General features: G+C 46.7%; 5 protein-coding genes across 8 annotated transcripts; 3 read left to right on the forward strand and 2 right to left on the reverse strand.

Moving 5' to 3' along the window:
* Positions 1-210: 210 nt before the first annotated feature.
* LOC117646608 (probable isocitrate dehydrogenase [NAD] subunit alpha, mitochondrial) lies at positions 211-3,760 on the forward strand. 2 transcript variants are annotated; one of them, XM_034387658.1, is made up of 7 exons: positions 321-364; positions 927-1,043; positions 1,292-1,417; positions 1,503-1,675; positions 1,752-2,015; positions 2,095-2,344; positions 2,478-3,760. In XM_034387658.1, exons 1-7 carry the CDS (start codon positions 338-340, stop codon positions 2,712-2,714), a joined length of 1,194 nt encoding a protein of 397 aa, XP_034243549.1. In that variant the 5' UTR covers positions 321-337; the 3' UTR covers positions 2,715-3,760. The 2 variants fall into 2 exon arrangements, with proteins under 2 accessions (XP_034243550.1, XP_034243549.1); XM_034387659.1 differs by lacking the exon at positions 927-1,043 and having other exon boundaries at positions 211-364.
* LOC117646609 (electron transfer flavoprotein regulatory factor 1) lies at positions 3,757-4,791 on the reverse strand. Of its 3 annotated transcripts, none has more exons than XM_034387662.1 (3): positions 4,507-4,791; positions 4,237-4,291; positions 3,757-4,159 (listed from the first exon to the last, which is right to left on the reverse strand). In XM_034387662.1, the coding sequence occupies exons 2-3, from the start codon at positions 4,273-4,275 to the stop codon at positions 3,902-3,904; spliced, it is 297 nt and encodes a 98-aa protein (XP_034243553.1). In that variant the 5' UTR covers positions 4,276-4,291; positions 4,507-4,791; the 3' UTR covers positions 3,757-3,901. The 3 variants fall into 3 exon arrangements, with proteins under 3 accessions (XP_034243553.1, XP_034243552.1, XP_034243551.1); XM_034387661.1 differs by having other exon boundaries at positions 4,427-4,791; XM_034387660.1 differs by having other exon boundaries at positions 4,402-4,791.
* A 136-nt stretch (positions 4,792-4,927) lies between these two features.
* LOC117646606 (steroidogenic acute regulatory protein-like) lies at positions 4,928-9,869 on the forward strand. Its single transcript, XM_034387655.1, has 11 exons — positions 4,928-6,108; positions 6,313-6,452; positions 6,718-6,801; positions 6,891-6,968; positions 7,055-7,108; positions 7,207-7,339; positions 7,414-7,539; positions 7,608-7,669; positions 7,741-7,998; positions 8,086-8,261; positions 8,353-9,869. The coding sequence occupies exons 1-11, from the start codon at positions 6,009-6,011 to the stop codon at positions 8,546-8,548; spliced, it is 1,407 nt and encodes a 468-aa protein (XP_034243546.1). The 5' UTR covers positions 4,928-6,008; the 3' UTR covers positions 8,549-9,869.
* A 173-nt stretch (positions 9,870-10,042) lies between these two features.
* Positions 10,043-13,784, forward strand: LOC117646605 (zinc phosphodiesterase ELAC protein 2-like). Its single transcript, XM_034387654.1, has 11 exons — positions 10,043-10,359; positions 10,488-10,650; positions 10,919-11,153; positions 11,253-11,474; positions 11,550-11,673; positions 11,751-12,101; positions 12,379-12,549; positions 12,629-12,941; positions 13,027-13,216; positions 13,287-13,513; positions 13,617-13,784. Exons 1-11 carry the CDS (start codon positions 10,139-10,141, stop codon positions 13,734-13,736), a joined length of 2,337 nt encoding a protein of 778 aa, XP_034243545.1. The 5' UTR covers positions 10,043-10,138; the 3' UTR covers positions 13,737-13,784.
* LOC117646607 (soluble calcium-activated nucleotidase 1) lies at positions 13,722-15,477 on the reverse strand. The gene is made up of 3 exons (XM_034387656.1): positions 14,506-15,477; positions 14,273-14,430; positions 13,722-14,159 (listed from the first exon to the last, which is right to left on the reverse strand). Exons 1-3 carry the CDS (start codon positions 15,371-15,373, stop codon positions 13,947-13,949), a joined length of 1,239 nt encoding a protein of 412 aa, XP_034243547.1. The 5' UTR covers positions 15,374-15,477; the 3' UTR covers positions 13,722-13,946.
* Between the last annotated feature and the right edge of the window lie 8,170 nt (positions 15,478-23,647).

A 23,647-nucleotide genomic window follows, 5' to 3' on the forward strand; every position in this document is an offset into this window, starting at 1 on the left:
AAATCTTGACGAAATAAACACAAAAAGCTGTCGAATTCCAAAAGTAGGGGACTCGTTGTTAAAGAGGTTGGCACTTCCAAGAATGCCAACTGCAAAAAACAGGCTCCATGCACTCCCTCTACTTTTCGTCAGCAAAAATCTCGCACCTTTCGCTCTAGAAAAAATTTCGTTTTTCACTTTCAATTTTAATGCGTTTTCTGCTCTTTTCCTTGTGCTAAAATTAGCACCTGAACAATGGTCCCTAGCCAGTAACATTTTGTGTGGCTCGGTTTGTGAGGTATAATTCGAGCAGCTGTTAAATTTCTTTGTCAGAAGGCTGTGATCTTTCCCTTCAACGATGGCCGCCCAGATCGTGAAAAGAGCTGTAAGTTCAATGAAACTTTTTTCAATAATTCCAGCCTGTTTATAGGATTTTTACCCTTTTTTCGTAAATTTGATGCTTTTTTTACTAGTTTGATCGTTCGTGATGTTGTCAAGGCGATTCGCTGCCACTTTGTCTTGTAACGAATGCCCCTACCCCTGCAGTGCCCGTATCCTCTTGACCCACGATTCGGTCAAATTTTTCGGTGTCCTTCTCTTCTAACTCAGTGTTACCGCATGATTTTTGCTTTTTTAATTTGATTTATGTGGTTGAGTTTTTTTTTGCTGTATCGCTTAGATACTGTGTTGTACTGAATCACCAATGTAGTGGTTACTTTTTAACCACTTCCTTGTATGAACCTCACATGTTCTGCTCTGCTCATGCACTTCTAAAGTTCATAGTGTGATTGTCTTGCATTGCATTTCTATGCGTCTCACGTTCCCTTAAACTCAAAAGACACGCTTCCTAACTTTCGTCCTGAAGATCATCTTTGATGAATGTCACAAATTCTTTATTGCCTTAGTAAGACCTAATTCTATTTTCCACTAAAACATTTTGGGTGCAGTCTTTAAACAGGAGCACCATAAGTGAATGGATTAAAAGCTTGCTAACGGGTCTCAATACTGGTCCTCGCCAAGGACCCTCTTTTCAATCTGAAAACGTCATAAATGATGTAGATAAGGTATGTGACACTGCTTAATAAATTCTTGAGTGCATCAAAATGATTAGACAAGTTACGATATTTGTTCCCCATTTATTTTCAATGCACATCTGTACTATCTAACAATGAAGTACTTCTACTAAATAAGTGTCTTGCCATCATTTAAATTTTTTCAGCACAAACTAGACAATTTCACAAAAAGTAAAAGGAACAGAAAAAGAAGACTTTATTCCCATAATTCATTCATGTATCTCTTTGTTTTGTTTTAGCTTACTGCTGCCAAGCCCCTAAAAAGGCACTACAGCAGTGGTACAAGAACATGTACCTTAATTCCTGGAGATGGCATTGGCCCTGAAATTTCCGCTGCTGTCCAGAAGATTTTCCAGGCTGCCAATGTAAGCAGTTCATTTGTGGTTTGTTGAATCTTAAGTTTGCTTGGCAAATCCTGGACAGAATTTTACTTTGAAATGTAATTTATAGGTACCCATTGACTGGGAAGTTGTGGATGTCACCCCAGTTCGAGGACCTGACGGGCTCTTCAACATCCCCCAGGCTGCCATTGATTCAGTCAACAAGAACAAAATTGGATTGAAGGGTCCCCTGATGACGCCTGTTGGCAAAGGCCATCGTTCCCTCAATCTTGCTTTGAGGAAGTATGTGAAAGTGATTGTAATTCATGGTTTTTGCGTGTGTGGGTCAAGTTCTAAAGTTTATTTATTTCTTTTCCAGAGAGTTCAACCTGTACGCCAATGTGCGACCTTGCCGTTCTTTGGAGGGGTACCAGACTTTGTATGACAATGTGGATGTTGTAACCATCCGAGAAAATACTGAGGGAGAATACTCTGGCATTGAGCACGAGATTGTTGATGGAGTTGTGCAAAGTATCAAGCTTATCACTGAGGAAGCGTCTCGCAGAGTTGCTGAATATGCATTTACTTATGCAAAGGACAATGGACGTCAGAAGGTTACAGCTGTGCACAAAGCTAATATTATGTTAGTAATGAAAATTTTCATTCTGCATTTAATCCTTTTTGCAAATTTTGTGTTCCTAATTTGCAATTTTTCCCTCCAGGCGCATGTCTGACGGTCTCTTCTTGCGTTGTTGCCGTGACGCTGCAGAGGCTCACCCTGACATCAAATTTGAAGAGAAGTACCTCGATACCGTCTGCTTGAACATGGTGCAGGACCCAAACAAATATGATGTTCTGGTGATGCCCAACCTGTACGGTGACATCTTGTCAGACATGTGTGCTGGTCTAGTTGGAGGATTGGGATTGACACCCTCTGGAAATATGGGTCTAAATGGTGCTCTATTCGAGTCTGTAAGTTTTTTTTTTTTTTTTTTTTTTTTTTTTGTGTGTGTGTGTGGGTTTTATTTATCTTATCTTTTTTATTGCTCTTATGTGCTGAAATGTACTTTATGACATTGATTTACATTCCTGCATTGTGTTTCAGGTGCACGGCACAGCTCCAGATATAGCTGGAAAGGACTTAGCCAACCCAACTGCCCTATTGTTGTCTGCTGTGATGATGTTGCGCCACATGGAGCTCACCTCTCATGCCGATAAAATTGAGCGAGCAGCCTTTGACACCATCAAGGAAGGCCAATACCGTACTGGTGACTTGGGTGGAAAGGCTAAATGCTCAGAGTTTACCAATGAAATCTGCAAGAAAATTGAAGCATCATCTTGATCAATTAGACTGTAATTTTCACTCCCTTAATCTTTTGTAGGAATCAATGATTTATGCCTTTGACCCAAGTTTATGATATTTATTCTGTGCAGTCAGGCTGTGAACATCCTTGGATGAAGGGAGATCTATTTGGTGATCCCTTTTGCTTGTAACTAGTAAATATGAAAGAGTGTGATGAGTACCCACACAAATTGACTTCAATAGTGGTGAACAGTATTATTTCGGAGGAATTTTCTTGTCATTTAAAACATTGCACATTCAGTATTAATTTTGCACTCTGCTCACATCTTTGGTTGCAAATGTGAAAGTTCCAGCCTTTAAGATCACATCTTTCAAAGCTTTCTGATGAATGATTCACTTTGAAATGTAACATTAATGATGTATTTATGTTTGAAGATATGTTTTGTGCATTTGTATAATATCAGATGTGGAAGATTAAAGAACTCGCTAGGTACATTAGTATTACAGTGTTATTTAGAAGACAATAATTGAGGCTATACTGTACTTCTACATGGAGACATTTTTACCATTTCTGCCATGTAAATGAATTGTTACATCTCATCTTTTTAATTTTAATTTTGTGAAAAACTCCTATTTTAGCTGTTTAGATGCCATGTTCCTTACTTGCAGTACCCATTAATATTTTTTTAAATGTTGTGTCCAATTTTGTTTACTCTAACAAAATTTGTTTTGCTTTAAATTGCTTATTTTTAATGGTGTAACCAATTTTTGCATAGGGCAGGTTTTTTCCCTTTCAAATGAAGAGTTGTTGATTTGTGAACAACTTAAATTATTATATCATTATAAGCTCCAGTTGAGTACTGTGCCAACTTTGTTATGTGGAATTTTGGGAGTTTGTGTTCACAAAGACAATAATTCTTTCTTATGGCTACTGTTTTCTAAGATTATATTTGTATTTGTTCCTGGAATTTACCACCATTACTAGTCAATTTGTCTGGAATTGTATTGTGGAGAATTTGTGTGGCTTGGCTGGAAGACCATAACTTATTTGTTGTTGATGTTGAAATAAAGGACAGAAAAGAAAATTTCTCCTCACTTTATTTCAGAGTACAAAACAAGTCTCTTCCCAGCCCTATTGATATTTTGAGTGCCTTACAATAGTATCAGTCTCAAGGATGCCCATTTGATAAAACAAGCCAATTATAGAAAGTTTCTTTAAATGTGATTCACAGATCTGATTCGATCTTCTTAGTGAATTCACTTATTGTTAAATCATTTTCAGAAGAATAATACCTCTTCTTCAGGGTTCTGTACTTCTTGAGCATGTAAAGCGTTTCAATTTCCTTGACAACAAAATTTCCTCTGGCTATAAGCTGCTCAATCTTTTCTGGATCTTTAACGTCTTTGTTCTTCATGAAGGCAGCCTTGAGACGAGGCCTAAAGTAGTCCCAACCCAATGGATAGTCGTGACCAAGATGCACAAGCTGAAAAAAATGGAAGAAAAGAGTGTTAGGATTTTGGTGGAATAATTAACAACACATAGACGTAGAAAATAACAAACCGATTTGTAGAGGTTAATCACACGGTTTCGGTGGGCCATATTAGAAGCTTGATGTCTAAAAGGGAAAGAAATCAAAATAACACAGACAAAAGTACTAAGTTGAGAAAACACACTTTTTCACATTTGACAAATGCACCTCCTAAGAATTTTGAATGTCATGCTTACAAAGTTAACATCATGTGAAACTAACCATATCAGAAAAATTTTAATGGCATTGAGATGCTAGCAGGGTCTAAAAATTTTACAAGGTTATATCTAGGGACAGTTCGCCTTTGAACCAAACACCCTTATTTTCTGCTCGTTGATGACACACGAGGCAATGTGTTATGTGTTTTCTGTTACATGCAACTTCCCATACACTGTCGGTCTGTCCGTCCTGTCATCAGCTGAGAGCAACAGCTGACTCCTCCTACTAGGTACTCCCATTAGTCAGCTGATCTGCTGACACTGTCAGAGTTTAACGCCACTTCAAATCTTCGCAGTTCGTAGGAAAGTGAAAAATAAGAAAAATGTCGATTTGTGGACACATGATTTGAACAAAGTCGCGAAGAGACCCTAATTCACGGTCAAGTCGACGCGTCGTTTCAAAACTGGCGCCTCAAACATATCGCCAACCTTACTGAAAAAAATTTCTCTCAGGCGAAAGGTTTTAGTCCGGCAATCTCGGTAAACTCCTTTCTCGGCTTATCGGCTTAAATAGAGTTTTACATGATGCTTCGTCGTTTCAGTTGCGATGAAGAAAGGACCATGGTATCCAATCTTGAGGATGGAATGGATCTAGAGGGATAAATTAGTTCGAGCATGTGCCGAATGTTGTATTCCCCGTACTCGTTTGTCAAAAGTAGGGATTGGGGTTCGAAGGCAAAGCTCAGCGCCGCCTGGCCAGGCGTGGTGGCCACCCGCGGAACTACAAACCGATTGTGCCACGGTACTGTCAAATCGCGGAGAGCATGGGACAGCAGACGACGCCGCCGACTAAATATCGCTGACATGTCGAAACATGTGTCGTATCAGCTCTCTAAAATTCATTTGATCTTAGAAAACTTAACCCCGACAAGCGTAATAGCGTAAACGCTTGGCGGAGGCATTTATAAATCTGCTTGAACAACTGATTGGGGTCGATGGTGCTGCTCTCTGGCGGGCCCTCGAACCCCAATGGAAAGCTGAAATGAAAGTCCGGATATCTGCAAAGCGGTCAGATTTGAAAGTAATATCCGGTCTTAACCTATCCGGTTATCCGAGGTCGAAATCCGGATAATAGGCGGATATCCGGTAAAATATCCGTCTTTTTCCCTTATATTTTTTCGAAATCAAGTATCCGGTCGCAACCTATCCGGATATTAGAAGGCTGCATCCGGATAACCGGATTATCCGGACGCGGTCTTTCCATCCCTAGTCAAAAGTCGTCAAATAATTTTTTTTTTGGTCACACCTTCTAATCGGAATTATTATTTTCAATGGATTTGTTCTGTCTATCAAAAGAAACCAAAGCAACATCCTCTTTGTTTTCCCCGTCATGCTCATGACGTTCTAGTTTGTCGGGCTAGTTGTCAGAACAATGAAGTTCTGACCATTCCAGTGTGCAGGTTAGGTTGACAGATCTTTGTTTGGGTCCAAGATTGTTGTTTTTGTACTCTAGACGGCTGCGCACTTGCTCGCTACTCGTTCTCGTTAGATTCTGAGACAAATGTTGGGAAACTCCCCAATCAAGTGTTTTTAACTGTCCGTAAATCAATTCGGTTCAATTTTTTCTGCTAACTTGAGCAAGAAAGATGGGAGCCTCTGAAAGAGAGATTAGGAATGCAGCAGAAGTTTTGCTCACTGGAAGTTATTCCAGCCAATTGCCTAGCCAACCGTCACCGTACCACTTTTGTAAGTAAATTTTGTATACCCTCTATTCACCCAAGGAGGTGTCCATCCACTCCAGGACATTTTGTAAACAAACACTTCTTCAATTCATTCATTCAATTCATTTCCACCATCGCCTTTTTTTTTGCATTGAACGTGTCTATGTAATTTGTATGATTTGATTTAATTTCCATTCCTCTAATGATACTTATGACTTTCTCTCTCTAGATGCCAGCTATTTACACAATGAAGATATCTATGTTGGCCTTAGCCGCAATAACAGGATGTCTGTTGTCAGAAGATTTTTCTGCCTTCTTGTGACTTTTGATCTACTTTTGACTGGTTTAATGTGGCTCATATGTATGATGGTAAGTCAGCGTATGTTGTTTTTCCCCCCTTTTATAATGCCAACCTTCATCAAGTTCAGGCATCTAATTCATTCCATAGGAATCTTATCAAGAGCTTTCTATCGTTTAATAGTGGTGACACTCAAACTGTTGGTAGGGGTGCCTTGCCTCTACCTTTAGATTCAACACATTCAACAAACTTGAGTCGGAATGAGTCAGGAACCTTAGCTTGATACGGCTTATACATTAATTGCGGGACTAACTACTCTGTAATCAACTTTTTCAGCTGATAAGTGAAGGTGACATAGTTTTATCATTTACATCTCAAGTGGTGCATTACCATATACAAACCTCTCTGTTCGATATTGTGGTGAGTAATTTTTATTATTAGATTGCTCTGTATTGTAAAATGTTGTATAGGTATAGAGGTGATGTCGTTTTCTCTTTCATCCTGTGTAGATGGCAGCAGCATCAAGGTTTACCATTTTATTATTATTTTATGGACTCTTACAAAGTGATCATTGGTGTTCTGTTGCTGTAAGTACATAGTCACAGTTTGTGTAGAATCAGCTTCTTGATTTGGCACAGAAACATATCAAACATTTTCTCTCTCCCCTCTCTAGCTGACTACTTCAGGGACATGTGTCTTTTTGATAGCCAAAGTTTTTGTTTATGACGTGAGTTTTACCGTATTTTTAACATATTTGTGTGTAATACTTTAATCTTTTAATTTCTGTTGTTTAATCAACTTGCTATATTTGTTTCTGTGTTTCAGTGGGCTAAAGCAAGCCAACCAACTTTTCAAGTCATGCTCATACTTGTCTCTTTTGTCTTGGCCTGGGGTGAAGCTTGGTTTTTGGACTTCAGAGTTTTATCTCAAGAAATGAAAGCCAAGGAGTGCTTATTGTGTAGGTTTCTTAAATATTTTGCCTTTAATTGGCCAGTTGTGGTCTCAGTTAAAAGTATTTTTAATTTTTTCTAGCTTCTACTATGTATCAAGACAGTGAAAGAAATCCTATTATGAGGAATTATATCAACAACCTTCCAGGGTCAAGGGATAATCCAGAATCGATAGCCAACTTTTATTCTCCTATGGATTCTCCTGAAGGTAATAATTAATTTACATGTGCAAATTGTGTGGTGAACATAAGTCAGTTGTGCTTTATCTTTTTGCAGACTCTGATAATGAGGGCTGTAGTAGTGGTAACCCACAAGGACCATCTTTGACTAAAAATCAGGTATAATCATCAAACTCTTTGCTTTTGTATTTGCATTCTATTAATGAATTAATAAAGAAACTCTTCTTTAGTCACTAAATTATCGCAAGCACGCTCGAGAGATTCTGAATACAGCTTGGGCTTTGCTCAATAGTCCTGATTGGCAGCTAGAGAAAGAAACTCAAGAAGGGGATACAGTTCATTCTAAAACTGTCTCAAAGGGACCAAAAGTTTTTCGCCTAACAGCAAAGGTCCATTTGCCTGCCACACTCCTGTTAAATAAGTTATTTGACCACATAGAAGAGATGCCTATTTGGAACCCAACTGTGATAGAATCTCAACGGCTAGAGGTAATTATTGGAGCTCGTTGAAATAAATACCCTTTTGTCGATTAGTGAGAAATCAGATGAATTCATTGAACATTTTTATCTCTCTAGGTACTTGACAGTCAAACTGATATAACATATCAAGTCAGTGCTGCTGGAGGGGGTGGTGTTGTGGCCAGTCGAGACTTTGTAGTTCTCCGGCATTGGGAAATTAAAGATCATACCTATGTGTCAGCTGGTGCATCCATAGAGTACCCTAACAAGCCGTCTACTAAACAGTACATAAGGTATGTACATTTAATGTGTTTTCATATTTTGCTAGCACAATGTCAAAGGTAATAACGTTCTGATCTGTTTCTCCTCTCCTTTTCTTCCTAGAGGGGAAAATCTTCCAGGATGCTGGGCAATGAAACCAATTCAGGGTGATGAGAGTTGGTGTCACTTCCAATGGCTTTTAAACACAAACCTTAATGGATGGCTACCTCAATATGTTGTGGATTCTGCTTTTACAAATGTGATGTTAGAGTTTCTGGAACATCTAAGAGCATACACTGAGAAACTCAGCCAAGATTAGCTTCCTACTGTCCTATGGATGTGTTAAAATTTTAGAGGTCATCCTCACTGCCAATCCATCTTAGGTATTTTGAAGTCATGTGCTTATTCGTCCCTTCTTTCTAGTTATAAAGAACAGTTAGCTTAAATCAGGCAAATCTATGTGTTACTGATAGTTTCTTGTTCTCTTTTGAAGAGCGCAAGTCCTTATCTCTTAATTTCATGGGCTGAGAGAGTGTGCCAAGTGCGGATCCAGAGGAGGGGGGTTGGGGGTGGGGCTAAAGGACAATTGCCCCTCCCTTGACCATTGGATAGCCGCCTAAAAGGCAGGTAAAAAGCAACACTTTGCACCTGCAAGTAGGCAAAAAGTGCTACTTTGACACCCACCACCACCACCACCCGCCTCAGGCCGTCTCTGGATCCGCCAATGGACTCATGACATGCTGCAAGGGTTTTAGATATTAAAAAGAGTGTCATTCTGAAATTTTGTGGTACTTTTGGTTGGCAGCATATGTTGGCAGTCTAGTAATGGGCGTTATCTTTTTTTTTAAATCTATTACTAAGCTTTATTGTAATTGTGTCTCTTGGAAGCAAACTTTTCGCCTATCCAGCTGTGCAGTGCAGATCTCTCTCTCATTAAGTCAACACATTTTGGCTCGTGATGTACCAATTCTAAAGTTAGTTGAAAATTTTATAGGAAATACTTATGTCAAGTAGAATGTATTTTATCTATTTATGAAGACCCAACCCTGTAAAATTGTTAAGGGTCTGGTGATGTGCCAGAAGAACCAGTCATTCTCCATTCCAACATGACTTCCTAACTGACAAATCCTCATTGTCCATTAGTGTCTTTATCCAATTATAATCCCCATAGCTTTTTCTTATTTTTCTTCTTTAATTTGACTTGGAAGAGTATGGGGAGACTATATTTCGACCCTGTTAAACATGTTCTTAATTGTCTCTCTTCCCAATTTAGAGTTTCTGAATGGAGGAGGAGGAGGAGGGTAATTTTATTCGGATATTTACCTGATTGTTCACATTGGCCTGTTCATGGTTAGGGCCTGGAATTGGGATTCTGAAAAATTAGGACAATATATGTTGATTCCATTTTTCTTTTCTGCTTTTTTTTTTTTTTTTACTAGTTACCCTGTAAAATGTACAATTTTCCCTCAAAAGATTACCTGTCATTTGAACTTGGTATTGTGTGCCATAAAACCATCTCCACTTTTGAATAATGACCAAGGAACTGATAATTTTTTTATTATGATTATTAGAATTTCTTTACATTACATATATTCCTGTATGTTGTTTCATATAATAAATTTTTGTAAGAACTGCTTGAACTATTTTATATTCATTAACACACTTATTCTTAATACCTCATCTTCCCCCACACGAAAGAAAGGCCGTGCAAGAAAATAGCAAAGGGATTCTACAACACTTTGGGCAACACCTTAAATTTTCCATTTTTGAAAAGCAGTAGGTCGCGCGGGTTCCTGTCAATAGTTGCAATGTCTATTGGCAGGTGCCGGGGGGAGGGGGATTACTGAACAAACGCACGATTGTGTATAGGTTAGGATTTGTTTGAGTGATGTGAACAAAATATGAGAAAATGCTACTTTTGTTTAATGTCATTTCAAGACCAGTTTCTGCGCTCTTCAAGTTAAAATGGAGTCACATGAGGTCCACTGCGCCAATGTCCATCTATTTCAATATAAACGAAACTGGAGATTCTTATAATAAATTTAAAGATCATCATCCTCGATTGTATGTGATTGGAAATGGTTCCCGTCTGGCTTCGAAATGTGTGTTTTTGAAACAGTCTACGGCCCGGTAAGAACTGTTTCGAACGCATTTGGCCCCTTCAAGCTACTATGCTACTGTATTGTTTGCACCCGTCAACATTCCTACTTAACAGTTTTGACTTGCTCACTTTTCTTCTCTTTGCATCTTGTTTCTAGGATACTGTTCAACTGTGGCGAATCTGCAGATTTCAAAGGCGTCGCTGATTCTGTTTTTGTTACCCACATTGGGTGGGATAAAATAGGAGGCATCCCCAGTGTCATTTACAAAGCTTCAAGTTCAATGAGAGAACAGCTGTCTTTCTGTGGCCCACCAGGACTGGTAAGTTTATCAATCAAAAAATATCCAAATAATTTTTTATTTTCTGCATCACCTTTACGGGGATTGCTAACTTTTTCTACCCATTTTGTGTAACTTGTGAACGGTGTCGGAGATGTTGTATGAAGATCTTCTGCATCATGCTCGTACCATTTACGACACGAGTTACAGACATGAATCCAGCTAACATAAACATATCTGAGGTCAACTTGTTACATTGAGATTTGTTTTTACTGTACATATCTCTGAATATGCTTCCTGCTTTCCACAGGACTGTTTCATTCAGGCTTCAGAATCATTCCTAATGCTTCATAAAAAACTTAAAGTGAATATTCTGAATCCCAAATTGATGCACCAAAACATAGGAGACAATTATAAGGTGACATGTGTACCAATAAGGAGCAATACAAAAGTTGTTTACCGTCCATCTCCCATAAACAATTCAATGCTGAAAAGCTTTAATGGTATTTACAATCCCTATTCAGCTCGCAAGCCAAACGAGCTAAGTAAGTATCTTTTTCGCACAGAAAAAAATGTTGCACTTATGAAATTTTTTTATAATTTTAAGGAAACAAAAATATGCATCAACTCAAATCTTTTTGCAGTCACATCGTGTTCGAAGGACTATGACTTTAATGTTAGCAATAGCTACATTGTGGAAAGTGGTGGTTGTAAGAACTGGCGATTTTCACAATGTGTATTACGAGGTGTGCAGCCTGGAGAGCAGATGCTGAAGCTTTGGCAAGGAGAAAGTATTACTGTTGAAGATGGTAGCATAGTAAAACCAGAAGATGTAATTAGTTTCAATTCATGCTCATCCGTAATAGGTTTGTTTCATATTTGTATTGGTTTACTGGTGTTTGAGGTAGTTGGTCATAACCATAGTCTTTTCTTTACCATAGTAATAGACTGTCCTTCAGAGAATTTCCTGGACGACCTCCTTAGTAAGGAGGATTATGAAAGGTATTATGATTCATCAGTGGTAATGGTCCATTTCACACCATTGGCTGTTATGGAAGATAAAAGGTATTCTAAACTATTTTGAACAGTAATCGTTGGTCTGAAAAGAAGTGATTTCTTTCATGCTGTTTCCCTTATCAAAGGTATATAACCTGGATGCAACGTTTTAAAAAGAACACTAAGCACGTGGTAGTGAATGATTCTAATGAATGGGAAAGTTCTCCCAGGGTACTGAACAAACAAAAAATTTGTCGATCCATTCATCCAAGGTTTTACCCTGAACTGCAACAACGTAGTAAAGATCAAACCAATATATCAGCATCTGAATCTCTAGAAAAACTTACTTCATTAGATTCGGTAGATGGCACTCTTGTTGTTAATGCAGTTCCATCTGAAGAATGGTTACAGAAATGGAGTGATGAGATGAGAGAGTTTGATTTAGTCCAGTCTCAGACTGGCTTAAATGTTAACTTGAAAGGTCTGGAATGTACAAGGTAGGTGTTCTTTTCTTCCCCACTTAATTACTGTTCTCAGCCAGTTAAAGTCAATCTCTTTTTACCAAAAATTTGTTTGATGGGATCAAAGACCCTAAAATTACTTGCAATTATTTCCCCCTTCTGATTTATTTATTTATTCATAAGCGTGGCCAAGAAAGCGTGGGCTAAGTTATTTAATCCGATTTTATTTTTTTAAATTAATTGTCACAGTTTACCAGTATGTCAGGCAATTTTTTTTTCTGGTTTGTTGCTTTATGAAATTCCTATTTTGTAGGCACTTTGAACCTTTTGAAATATCATGTCTTCCTGATGAAACAAAATATGGTGAAAGTCTGAAAACACCACCTACATTTTCTCCAAAGAATCCAAGGATCACATTTTTAGGAACTGGTTCACAAGCTAGTTCAGCATATCGAAATGCATCTGCTATTTTAGTGCAGATTAGGTATGTACCTTAATTGTTTGTATGTACAATAATTTTCCAAATTTTGTGAGTAATGTTCTGATGAATTAATTTCCTACAGTTCTGACTCAAGTATGTTGATTGATTGTGGAGATGGCACGATTAAACAATTTGTAACATTGTTTAATGATAGCGAATTACTGGAGGTTCTTACTTCATTAAGATGTATTTATATTTCACATACACATGCAGACCATCATGCAGGTGTAATAGGAGTTTTACTTGCCATCCAAAAAGCTTGGAAAGCTTTAGGGAAACCACAGAAAAATATAGTTTGTCTTCTCCCTGCCCCTATTATTGGCTGGCTTCACCATTATCATACTTATATTGAGCCTATTCTAGATCATGTTGTACTTATAAATTTAGTTGATATGGTAAGTCTGTTCCATCAATTCATTTTAAATCTTCAAATTTTTATCCGCTTCTTCTGTTCTTTCATGCTTCTTTTTCATTTCATAGATGTCTGATAATATAGTTCATAGGAGGGAACTTAACCAATTTTTCAAGAACCATTATGGCATGATAAATACAAAAGTGTGTTGGGCCATTCATAGTACATACTCGTACTGTGTTTCATTTGAACACTCAGCTGGATGGCAAATAAGTTATTCAGGAGACACAAGATACAATCATTATTTTGTGGAAATGGGTATGTATTTGTAATGTTTTCTCTCCATTTGCACAAAACATGATATTTTTACAGAACTCGTGACCCACAGGCAGAAATAGTGATCTCTTGATTCATGAGGCAACATATGGTTCCGGACTTGATAAAATGGCAAAGATAGCAAGGCATAGTACAACAGAAGATGCCATTAGAGCTGGTAAGGCAATGAGGGCAAAAAATATCATATTAACACATTTTAGTCGCCGATACCCAATTATCCCCTGCTTGGGGGATTTAAAGAACACTGAAAATGTTGCAGTAGCAATGGACTTCTTACAGGTAATTCTTTGATTTCTTGGGTCCTTTAACTGTTTTTCTCTACCTAAATGGTAAAGAAAAATTGAGTCTCAACTTATACTTTCTTACTTTTTGTGCCCCTCAGGTTACCCTTGATGACTTGCATCTCTTGCCAAAATTGCATGAAGACTATGAAGTTGTCTTTGACATGTATGAACAGAAAAATGTAGATAGAAATAAGTCTCTTAAAAAGAGAAATAGTTAATGATATCTTATTGCTATAAAATACATTAAATTTTTACAGTAAAAGTCAGATAGTCTTAATGGTTATTCAATGTAAACCTCAAATCAATTTACTTAAATAAATTATATCACAGTTACTTATATGACACATCCAACAAATTTATTGCCTATGGACAATGAGGTACTCTCTTGTTTATGCAAAATACTGACTGAAAAATTCATTTAATATGTTCTATATAAATTCAATACCCTCATATTTGATATCTGCTATTTTGGTTTCAGGAAGTAGGATTTCACCCTTAATACTAAATATCATTGCATATGTTGCTGATCCTTGAGGAACCTCTTCAGACTTCAATGCTACTATGATCTCATCTTCAGTATCAGGGATAAATTTAAAACTGGAAAATCCATGTGTTGGAATGACTTCTCCTACTTTGGTTACCTGCAAGACATCCATCCACCATGAAAGCATAAAAATTCAGAAGGTAAAGGGGGTTGAGACAAGGGTTTAAAAGAATCACACTTGACACTTCTCTCCTCGCTTAAGTTACTTACTTCAACATTTGAGAAGTTAGAATCTGTTGTTAGGATCAGATTTGTTCCTTGATAAGGATCGGTATCTTCATGGTAGCGCTCTTTCGACTGTCTTCGAGGTAGGAAGAACCATTTTTGGTGGATGTTGCTCCATGTGGCACATTCATGAATCATATATCCTACAATAGGAAAATTATATGTAAGTAAAAATAACTTTCAAACATCACTATTCCTTTTTGGGTGAAGTTACTGACCAGGAAATTCAATGCCAACGGCTCTTCTCAGTTTCTCGTAATTGCTTCTCCAATCATGATGAGAAACTTGCCCTGTTGGTTGTATTTGCTTGGTCCACATTGGATCAGTGTTCACCAACTCTCCTGCTGGTGTTGTCCATTCCTTTCCAAGCCCACCAACATGCAATACCTTGTCTTTGACAGTAGCCCATTCCGACTTAAATCCTTTGGGCCTTCGTCCATCCCCATTGGTAAGAAGCACCCAAGGTATAGCTTTAGAGCCATCAATTTCATAAACTATGCCAGTTCTATCATCTGGTGCATAGAGTCTACCATTGTAGACAACAAGTTCAGATAATTCCATTCCTCTACCCCCTTGACCAAATGTACTTTTCAACTTGATTGGATCAGAATCCCACTTAATACTTGCGGTGTGATGAACACGATCCCAAGTGAGGTGGCCTTTCTTGAAATAGCTTACCCATGTGCTTGACTCAGAGTTGCTTTTAGAGTCAGTGTCTAAATCGCTAATAATACCTATCCTGTATGTTACTCCAAAAGCAGTTTTAACTGCAGGAGTTAAAGGGTAAGTAGAGTTGTAAGAGTCACTAGTTTGTGGAACAATATAATTACTGATTGGAATAGAATCATAACGCTCTGAATAAAGATAAGACTTGTGATTTCTACTGGGAGGTGACAAGGTATACCAAACTATTAATACAAGTAACCCAACAGCTGCTATCATACAAACAAAATGGGTTTGGATCCTCAGAGTACTATTGCCTACTCGGTACATAGGTGGGGTCGTGAGAGCCTGTCGCCAGTCGCGCAGAGACATGTCTTTAGGTAAAGGGATTCTCTCCCTCACAACAAAATCATCAACTGACATAACAACTTCAGCTCCAATGTAAATACTGAGCCCTAACCTAAGAATGGGTGCTTGCACAGCTGAGATGGCAGATGATGGCGGCGAGAGGTTAGCGGGCGGGCTGAGCTGGAAGAGAGGGGGGGGAGACAGGGGGAAGTCTCGCGCTCGCGTGGGGCGTAAGGCGACAGTTTTTCTTCCGTTTCAAGATTCCTTGAATTACACTTTTTCAGCCAACCGGGCTGGCGAAAGATCACTTTTTCCATGTCAAACACTTCTGAAAGAGACTGAAACGACTACAAAGCTGGAAAAAGTTGGGGGAAAGCACAGCCAAATATTAAAAGTTGGCACTTCCGAACGTAGCTAGGAGTTGGCGGGAAATACAGAACCACCCTGGCCCTTGCGCTCCAGTTTTGGAAATGCGCGTAAATCAGCTGCCTATTATACTTTAAATCTGAAACGGGCGGGAAAGTGCAAAAGCAGATGCGACAACGGCCGCGCGGCCGGCCAGGCCTATCCCCAAAGCCTAACCGACCGAACGACGAGGGGTGACCCACTGTAAAATGATTTGTGAATGTGAATGTGCAAGAATGTGCAAGATTTCTGGCGTTTTTGCCACACATGTTGCCTACTTACAGCCGATTTTGCCACCTGAATGTGGAATGTGGTCAAATTTTGTACAACGAATGTGGGAAGCTGTTCCCCCCTCGCCGAACGACCAAAAGCCGAGGCAAAGGCAGCGGGCAGGCGTCAGCAGCATCAGCGTGTTGCATGGGGCGGTCAGCGGACTGATTCGGAGAGTCGTTTGCGTCGCCCTGCCTCCTGTCTCTCTCGCACCTGTACGCAACCGTGACTTTCGAGAGAGAGAGCGACGAACTCCCACCTCGAAAAGGCGGCCGTCCTTCGTCCAGGACACGTGCAGGTCCTCGTACAGCAGGGCGAGCTGCAGCGCCCCGCAGGCCAGGCGCAAGGGCAACGTGCGGCGCGCGCGCACGACGCGGCGCACGGCCAGGGCCCACACGCGCAGCACGACGCGCCGGCCGCCCTCGCCCAGGGCGCCCAGCGCCACGCACGCCCACGCGCCGCTGTCCGAGCCGCGGGCCCGCAGCACGCGCACGCCGCCCCGCGACACCTCCCTGTGGCAGAAGAGCGGCTTGTCTACCTCGCACTAACAGGACTCGAACCGAACGTGTGACCCCACGAATGGATTCCTCATTCGGAGAGCAATCCATTGGTGGGGTCACACGTTCGGTTCGAGTCCTGTTTAGCGACTCTGGGGCTCAAAACGCGTCTAGAGTGCCTCCACCGGCATGCTTACACGCGGCCTTCCTCGGGGAGCACACGCTCCCCGTTGGCCAGCCAGACGACGTAGGCGGCGGGAGCCTCGTCGCTCAGGGCCTCCACGGCGTCCCGGCCGCACCGCAGGCGCAGGCGCGCGCCGGGCTTGGTGCGCAGCTGGCGCGCGGGGGGCTGCTGCAGGCCGCGGTGCAGGCGCCGCACGCTGGCGGGGCTGAGCTGGCCGCACGCCCACTCGTTGCACGGGCCGTGGACGCGGTCCTCGCCGGCGCACGGCCGGCCCAGGATGTTGGGCGCCGGGTTGGTGCACGTGCGCGTGCGTTGGCCGTGGCCGCCGCCGCAGCGCACGCTGCACGCCCACGGCCCCCAGGGCGACCAGGCGCCGTGCACGGCCTCGCCGGACAGGGCCGCGGGGTTGCAGTTGGCGGCCCAGCTCACCGTCCGGCCGTCCGCCCCGTAGTCGGCGCCCACGGAGAACAAGTAGGCGAGCGCGCGGCCCTGCCATCGGAACACCTCCGTGCCGTTGCGGGCCACCGTCACCTGCAGCACGACCAGCCCGACGAACCTCTCAACCTCTCAGCCCCCCAGGCCCCCCCAGGACGCGACAGCCTGCGCAGTGGGCCAGAAGACCGGTGGAGGCGGACCAAACTCTAAACGCGTTTTGAGCTCTGAATGGGACTTGAACCGAACGTGTGACCTCCACCAATGGATTTCTCTCCAAACACACGTTCTGTTCGAGCCCCAGCGACTCTGGAGTCAAAACGCGTCCGGGATTTCGGCCGCCTCCGCCGGTCTTCTGGCCGGCAAATCCACTGTGCGACGGCACCCTTCCCTCCGCACCTCGCCGACGCCCAGGGTGAACTGGAAGTGCGTCCAGGCAGCGTGGCGCAGCACGTCGTCGTGCAGGGTCACCCTCTTGAGGATGTCGCCGCCCGTGCCGTTGAGTAGCACCACGTTGGTGCGCAAGGCGCCCAGGCGGAACACCAGCGGGGGCTCCAGGTCCTCGGGCAGCCTGTAGAGCGCCACCAGCGCCACGCCCGTGCCTTGCAGCGACACTCGCAGCGTCTGCGTGCGTTCCTCTGCAAGCCAGGATCACCCTGGTGCTGGTCAGTCCCCGTCCTCTGAAGAAGATTGTTTGTTGCTCCCCCAAGAACACGAAACGCTCACAGTGACGTCATTTTGATGTCAACATGACAAATTTTTAGTCAAAATTTCGACCAAAAGTAAAGCATCATTTTGACGTCAGTTTGACGTCTTTTAAATGCTTCGTGAGTGTTTTGTGTTCTTTGGGTCTGTCTCTCTTGCACCTAGACGGGACGCCCCATGAGCGCGAGAGAGACAAAGCTCGGAATCTGTCTGCAGCTCTGCGCGTACGCTTGGACCGCAGCCGCCAGAGGTTGATGGGGAACAGCTTGGTGAAGAAGTCCGTGTCGACGCGCTCGATGAGGCAGTCCGTGGGGCACTCGAAGTGCAGGCCGATGGCGTGGCGCTGCACCGAGTGGTAGCGCAGCACGACGGGCGTGAAGGCCTCGCCCTGCTTGTACGGCCAGTCGAAGATGGGCGCCTCTACCTGGATGCACCGCCATACATACCGCCGATACACAGTGGGCCAGAAGACCGGTGGAGGCGGCCAAAGTTCTAGAAGCGTGCGGCACACAGTGGGCCAGAAGACCGGTGGAGGCGGCCAAAATTCTAGACGCGTTTTGAGCTCCAGTCGCTAAGTGTGACTCGAACCGAACGTGTGACCCCACCAATCGATTTCTCGTTCAGAGAGCAATCCATTGGTGGGGTCACACGTCCGGTTCGAGTCCTGTTTAGCGACTCTGGAGCTCAAAACGCGTCTGGAGTTTTGGCCGCCTCCACCGGTCTTCTGGCCCACTGTGCGGCATGACCTCCTGGACCTACCCCTTGCTGGCCGAGCTGGACCCTCCCGATAGGGAAGCGCAGCCACAGAGACGCCCACTGGCCCGCCGACACGATGTGCGGCACGGTCTTGGCGTTGAGGATTTCTTCGCGGCCGTCCCGCTCGCGGACCGTCCCCACCGCGGTGGCGCTCCCCACGAAGGAGAAGGTGATCTTCTCGTTCTTGTCCGCGCCGATGGCCAGCCGGTGGAAGCCCTCCGTGCCCCGTTCGTCCTCCTCGGAGGGCTTCAGGTCGAACACGAAGCCGTCCGACAGTTCCGGGTTCCACTCCTGCTCCGCGCCAAATGCAGGACGCTCTTTTACCAACTGGTTTTCGTTTTTCGGCCCATTGACGCGTCCACGCTGCCACGCACCTACAGTGTACCTTGAGGGAGAACTGGAGGCGCCCCATCCTCCAGGCGGGCAGAATGTACAGACCGCCGCGACCACTCTCCGCCTCCCCGCCGCGGTAGATGACGGTGCACTCCTCGGGCTTGGCGCAGTCGCGCACGTCGCAGAGGTCCGTGGCCACGCCTGCCACGCCGGCGTCCTCAGTGAAGCACCACGTGCCTGCCGAGGAGCGGGACGGGTTCCGGCAGAAGTTGCTGTATCAAGTCGATCTCAACATAAACCACCACACAGTGGGCCCGAAGACCGGCGGAGGCGGCAAAACTTCTAAACGCGTCTCGAACCGAACGTGTGACCCCACCAATGGATTGCTCTCTGAACGAGAAAACCATTGGTGGGGTCATACGTTCGGTTCGAGACGCGTCTAGAATTTTGGCCGCCTCCACCACCGGTCTTCTGGCCCACTGTGCACCGCGGCGCCAAAACGTGACAGTTCCGCCTCGCCCGTCGCACCTGGCCTCGGTGATGTTCTGCTCGGGGTACAGGGAGTCGTTGGCGACGCGGGGCGAGGCCGCGAGCGCCCAGGGCCGGCACGGCAGCCCGGAGCGCGACACGTTGCGCGTGCCCATGTAGTCGTTGGCGGTGCCGGCCAGGCGGCAGTGCGCCGCGCGGCACTCCCTCACCGCGCACTTGGCGGCCACGGCGCCGTCCGGCGACGCCACCATGCAGAAGGGCGCCGTCGGGGCGGCGCCGCCGTCCTCGGGGGGCACCGCGGGGTTGCGGCAGCGGTCCAGCGCCGCCTCGCGCGAGCCGTCCGGGAAGAGGGAGTCGTCGCGCAGCTCCGCGGGCAGCTCAACGTCGGGCGCGGACCAGGGCAGGCAGGGCAGCCCCGTCGCGGTGGTCCACTCGCTGCCGGAGTACGTGGCGGACGACTGGGGAGGGGACCTCAACGTTCACTACTTCGGCGGGAGAGTAGACAGTGAGGGTTCCTAAATAGACCTGAAGACGCCGGACGCAGCAGAGCGGGCCAAAAGACTGGCGCAGGCGGCGCAGGCGGCACGCGTTTTGAGCTCCAGAGTCGCTAAACAGGACTCGAACCGAACGTGTGACCTCACCAATGGATTCCTCGTTCGGAGAGCAATCCATTGGTGGGGCCACACGCTCGGTTCGAGTCCCGTTTAGTGACTCTGAGCTCTCAAAACTTGTCTCGAGTTGTGGCCACCTTCGCCGGTCGTCTGGTCCACTCCACTGTGCGCAGGGTGCGCAGCTCACCCCCGGGCGGTGACACTCGGGCGGCACGGGCGGCGCGGGGTCCGGGGGCTTGCAGAACAGCGTGAAGGCCGCCACGCCGCGCAACGCGGCCACGCCGAACCAGCGCGCGCCGCGGACGTCCTCCGGCACCTCCGTCTCGAGCAACGCCACGCCGGGGCCCGCCAGCGCGCGCGCCCACAGCGAGAGCACGCCCGTGGAGGCGCTCAGCGTGATGGACAGCTCGCGCCACGACCACCATGACAGCAGCTCGCCCGAGGCCGCCTGCCGGAGAGCATGTCGGCGTCCGTCGGTCGGGTTAGCAAATGAAGGCGCGTCGCCGCGCCACGCACCACCCCAACCGTAGGCCAGAAGACGGTGCGGAGGCGGCCAAGGTGCGTTTTGACCTCCTGAGTCGCTAAATGGAACTGGAACCGAACGTGTGACCCCCACCAATAGACCTCTTTGCCGTTCCCACGGTCCCCCTCCCTGGACCACCGTCGCCTAGCAACGCGAGCCAAACAAATCTCAGGTATGCTGCCTGCTAGGCGACGCACGACGGATGCGTTTTTTGGTCATATCTCGTAAACCGTTAAAGCTAGATGGGTAGTGTAAGCGAGCCGATTGTAGTTTAAGCAGAGATCTACAATCGGCTCGCTTACTGTACACGTCTATCTTGAACGGTTTAGGAAATATAGCCGAAAAACCCACCCGCCGCGCGCCGTCCGGTGTGCAGCATACCTGCGATTTGTTTGGCTCGCGTTGCTAGGCAACGGCGGTCCAGGGAGGGGGACCGTGGGAACGGCAAAGAGGTCTATGGATTCCTCGTTCGGAGAGCCATCTATTGGTGGGGTCACTCTTTCGGTTCGAGTCCCATTCAGTGACTCTGGAGCTCAGAACGCGTCCGGTACTGTATTATGACCGCATCCGCCGGTCTTCTGGCCCACTGTGCACCCCGAGGGGGCCACCACTCTCATTTCAGGCGTACACAAGATTACGGGATTACGGGAAATTTACTAGGGATTACGCGTGAAATTTTCGAAAATTGGTTCGAAAACGTTGAAAAATAGCTCAAAAACGTTGAAAAATGACTAAAAACGTTGAAAAATGACTAAAGACGTTGAAAAATGACAGAATTTTGTCAAGGATTACGTGATTACGCCATGGATTACCAGAGATTACCAGCCAATTTGTACACAGGATTACGGGGGTGGTGGCCCCCTCGGTGCACCCCTACTCTCACCGAGGGGGTAAACACTTCAAGAAATCGTGTACAGACTACTCGGTATTACGCTGTATTACGGAGGTATTACACGTGTATTACGGCCTTAAAATGCAAAAATTTGGCACATTTGACCCGAAAAAGGTATTACGACCACGTGTATTACGCGTAATACACGGTTTTTGTGTACAGGGTATTACGCGAGTGGTTACCCCCTCGACTCTCACCTGCTTGAGACGCAGCTCGGTGGCGTCGGCGCCGCGGCGGTACGACACGTAGGACGCGTTGCCGTGGTCCACGCACACCCGCAGCTCGGGCAGGGCGCTGGTGGGCGCGCCCCGGAACTGCACGCACACCGGGCCGCGGGAGCGGACGAACACCTGGACGATGACACCGGTGGGTCCGCGCCGCACCTCCCACAGCCTGGAGAAGGTGTCCCTGCTGGCCGTGTGCTCGGGGCAGTCGTCGCAGCCCGGCACCCGCCACAGCACGTGGCGCCCGGACAGCGCCACCGCGCGCACCGCCACCTGCAACCATTGCGTCATCGCCAACCCCGTCGGGCATACTTTTCTAGTGGTGCAGCCGTTTGGTGGACCAGAAGACCGGCGCCGGCGTCCAAACTCCTAGACACATTTTGAGTTCCAGAGTCGCTAAAAGGGACTCGAACCAAGCGTGTGACCCCATCAATGGATTGCTCTCCGAACTTCCGAATCAGGAATCCATCGGTGGCGTCACACGTTCGGTTCTAGTCCCATTTAGTGACTCTCGAGCTCGACACGCGTCCAGGATTTTGACCGCCTGCACCACTGTGCGCTCGCCGACCTTGCCGACGCCGTCCCTGGCGCGCTGCTTGGTGGGGAAGTCCTGGACGAGGAGCGGCTTTTGGCTGCCCTCCCTGAGCAGCGACACGTACTCGTCGCCCCACGTGATCCGCAGGTCCGTCCAGTTGGAGGCGACCAGCAGGAAGGGGACGCGCTCCCGGTCGCGCTCGAAGCCCGTGAAGTGCGTGTCGGCGTTGGACAGCACGAGCTCGAAGCCCGTCTTGCGGTCCAGCAGCTGCCGGCCTGTTCCCATCCGGGAGTGACGTTCAGTGCGACGCCCCACAGTGGGCCAGAAGACCGGTGGAGGCGGCCAAAACTCTAGACGCGTTTTGAGCTCCAGAGTCGCTAAATAGGACTCGAACCGAACGTGTGACCCCATCAATGGGTTGCTCTTCGAACGAGGAATCCATTGGTGGGGTCACACGTTCGGTTCGAGGCCTGTTTAGCGACTCTGGAGCTCAAAATGCGTCTAGAATTTTGGCCGCCGGTTTCTAGCCCACTCTGCGCCCCTCTCGCCCCTATGGACAGCGACTGGCCCTTGCCTGTGCTGGGCCCCGTGAGCAGGCTGAGCGCCACCCGCGCGCGCGCCGTCTTCCATTCCGCGGGGTCCCACAGGCGCAGCGAGAAGTGGAAGACCGTGGCGGCGGTGGCGGGCAGCGCGGTGAAGTCCGAGTGCTCGCTCTCCTCGTACGTGGTGAAGACGCTGCAGTTGCGCGGCTCGCACAGCGGCACGTCGCACGCCGCCCGCGCCACGCGGCGCCCGCCTCCGTCCGCCGCCGCCTTGACGTAGCACCAGGGCCCGCCGGGCCAGCCGTCCGGGTTGCGACACTTGTTCCTCGCCCAGCGCACCGACTTGTCCGGGAAGAAGCGGCTGGACAGCTTGCCCACCAGCCCCGGGTTGTCGCGCCGGTACTTGCCCATGCCCGCCCACTCCAAGCACGCCTCGCCCGCGCTGGACCGGCTCGCGTCGCCGGCGTACTCCATCCCCGTGGCCGCCACGCGGCACTGCTTGGACGCGCACAACGGCACGTCGCAGATGTCGAACTCGACGTCCGGGTCCTTGGTGTAGCACCACGGCCCGATGCGCTGTCCTGCCGACCGTGGCCGTGGGTGTCGCACGCCCCCTTCACGACCATCCAGACCCCCGCGGCCCCGCGCAGACCGGTGGAGTGGAGGCGGTCTAAGTCCCGGACGCGTTTCGAGCTCCACAGTCGCTAAACAGGACTCGAATCGAACGTGTGACCCCACCAATGGATTCCTCGTTCGGAGAGCAATCCATTGGTGGTCACACGTTCGGTTCGAGTCCCATTCAGTGACCCTGAGCTCAAAACGCGTCCGGGGTCAAGACCGCCTCCACCCGCCTTCAGCCCTCTGTTCTGCGGCCCTGCGCACCTGTGGGGTTGCGGCACCGGTTGGCGGCGGCCTTCCGCTTGCCGTCGGGGAAGTCCTCGTTGCTGATCT

This window comes from Thrips palmi, unplaced genomic scaffold, assembly GCF_012932325.1.
Source record: "Thrips palmi isolate BJ-2018 unplaced genomic scaffold, TpBJ-2018v1 HiC_scaffold_19, whole genome shotgun sequence".
Lineage (NCBI taxonomy): Eukaryota > Metazoa > Arthropoda > Insecta > Thysanoptera > Thripidae > Thrips > Thrips palmi.

Coding starts and splice junctions, on each gene's coding strand:
- LOC117646609 (XM_034387660.1), bottom strand. Junction 4,160..4,236: donor TGATTAACCTCTACAAATCG/GTTTGTTATTTT, acceptor CATTTTTTTCAG/CTTGTGCATCTTGGTCACGA.
- LOC117646605 (XM_034387654.1), top strand. CDS start 10,139: ATGCTACTTTTGTTTAATGTCATTTCAAGACCAGTTTCTGCGCTCTTC. Junction 11,674..11,750: donor GCTGTTATGGAAGATAAAAG/GTATTCTAAACT, acceptor CCCTTATCAAAG/GTATATAACCTGGATGCAAC. Junction 12,942..13,026: donor TTATAAATTTAGTTGATATG/GTAAGTCTGTTC, acceptor TTCATTTCATAG/ATGTCTGATAATATAGTTCA.
- LOC117646606 (XM_034387655.1), top strand. CDS start 6,009: ATGGGAGCCTCTGAAAGAGAGATTAGGAATGCAGCAGAAGTTTTGCTC. Junction 7,109..7,206: donor CCAAAGTTTTTGTTTATGAC/GTGAGTTTTACC, acceptor TCTGTGTTTCAG/TGGGCTAAAGCAAGCCAACC. Junction 8,262..8,352: donor TCTACTAAACAGTACATAAG/GTATGTACATTT, acceptor TTTTCTTCCTAG/AGGGGAAAATCTTCCAGGAT.
- LOC117646607 (XM_034387656.1), bottom strand. CDS start 15,373: ATGTCAGTTGATGATTTTGTTGTGAGGGAGAGAATCCCTTTACCTAAA. Junction 14,431..14,505: donor CGTTGGCATTGAATTTCCTG/GTCAGTAACTTC, acceptor TTCCTATTGTAG/GATATATGATTCATGAATGT. Junction 14,160..14,272: donor CTAACTTCTCAAATGTTGAA/GTAAGTAACTTA, acceptor GATGTCTTGCAG/GTAACCAAAGTAGGAGAAGT.
- LOC117646608 (XM_034387658.1), top strand. CDS start 338: ATGGCCGCCCAGATCGTGAAAAGAGCT. Junction 1,676..1,751: donor CTCAATCTTGCTTTGAGGAA/GTATGTGAAAGT, acceptor TTTCTTTTCCAG/AGAGTTCAACCTGTACGCCA. Junction 2,016..2,094: donor GTGCACAAAGCTAATATTAT/GTTAGTAATGAA, acceptor TTTTCCCTCCAG/GCGCATGTCTGACGGTCTCT.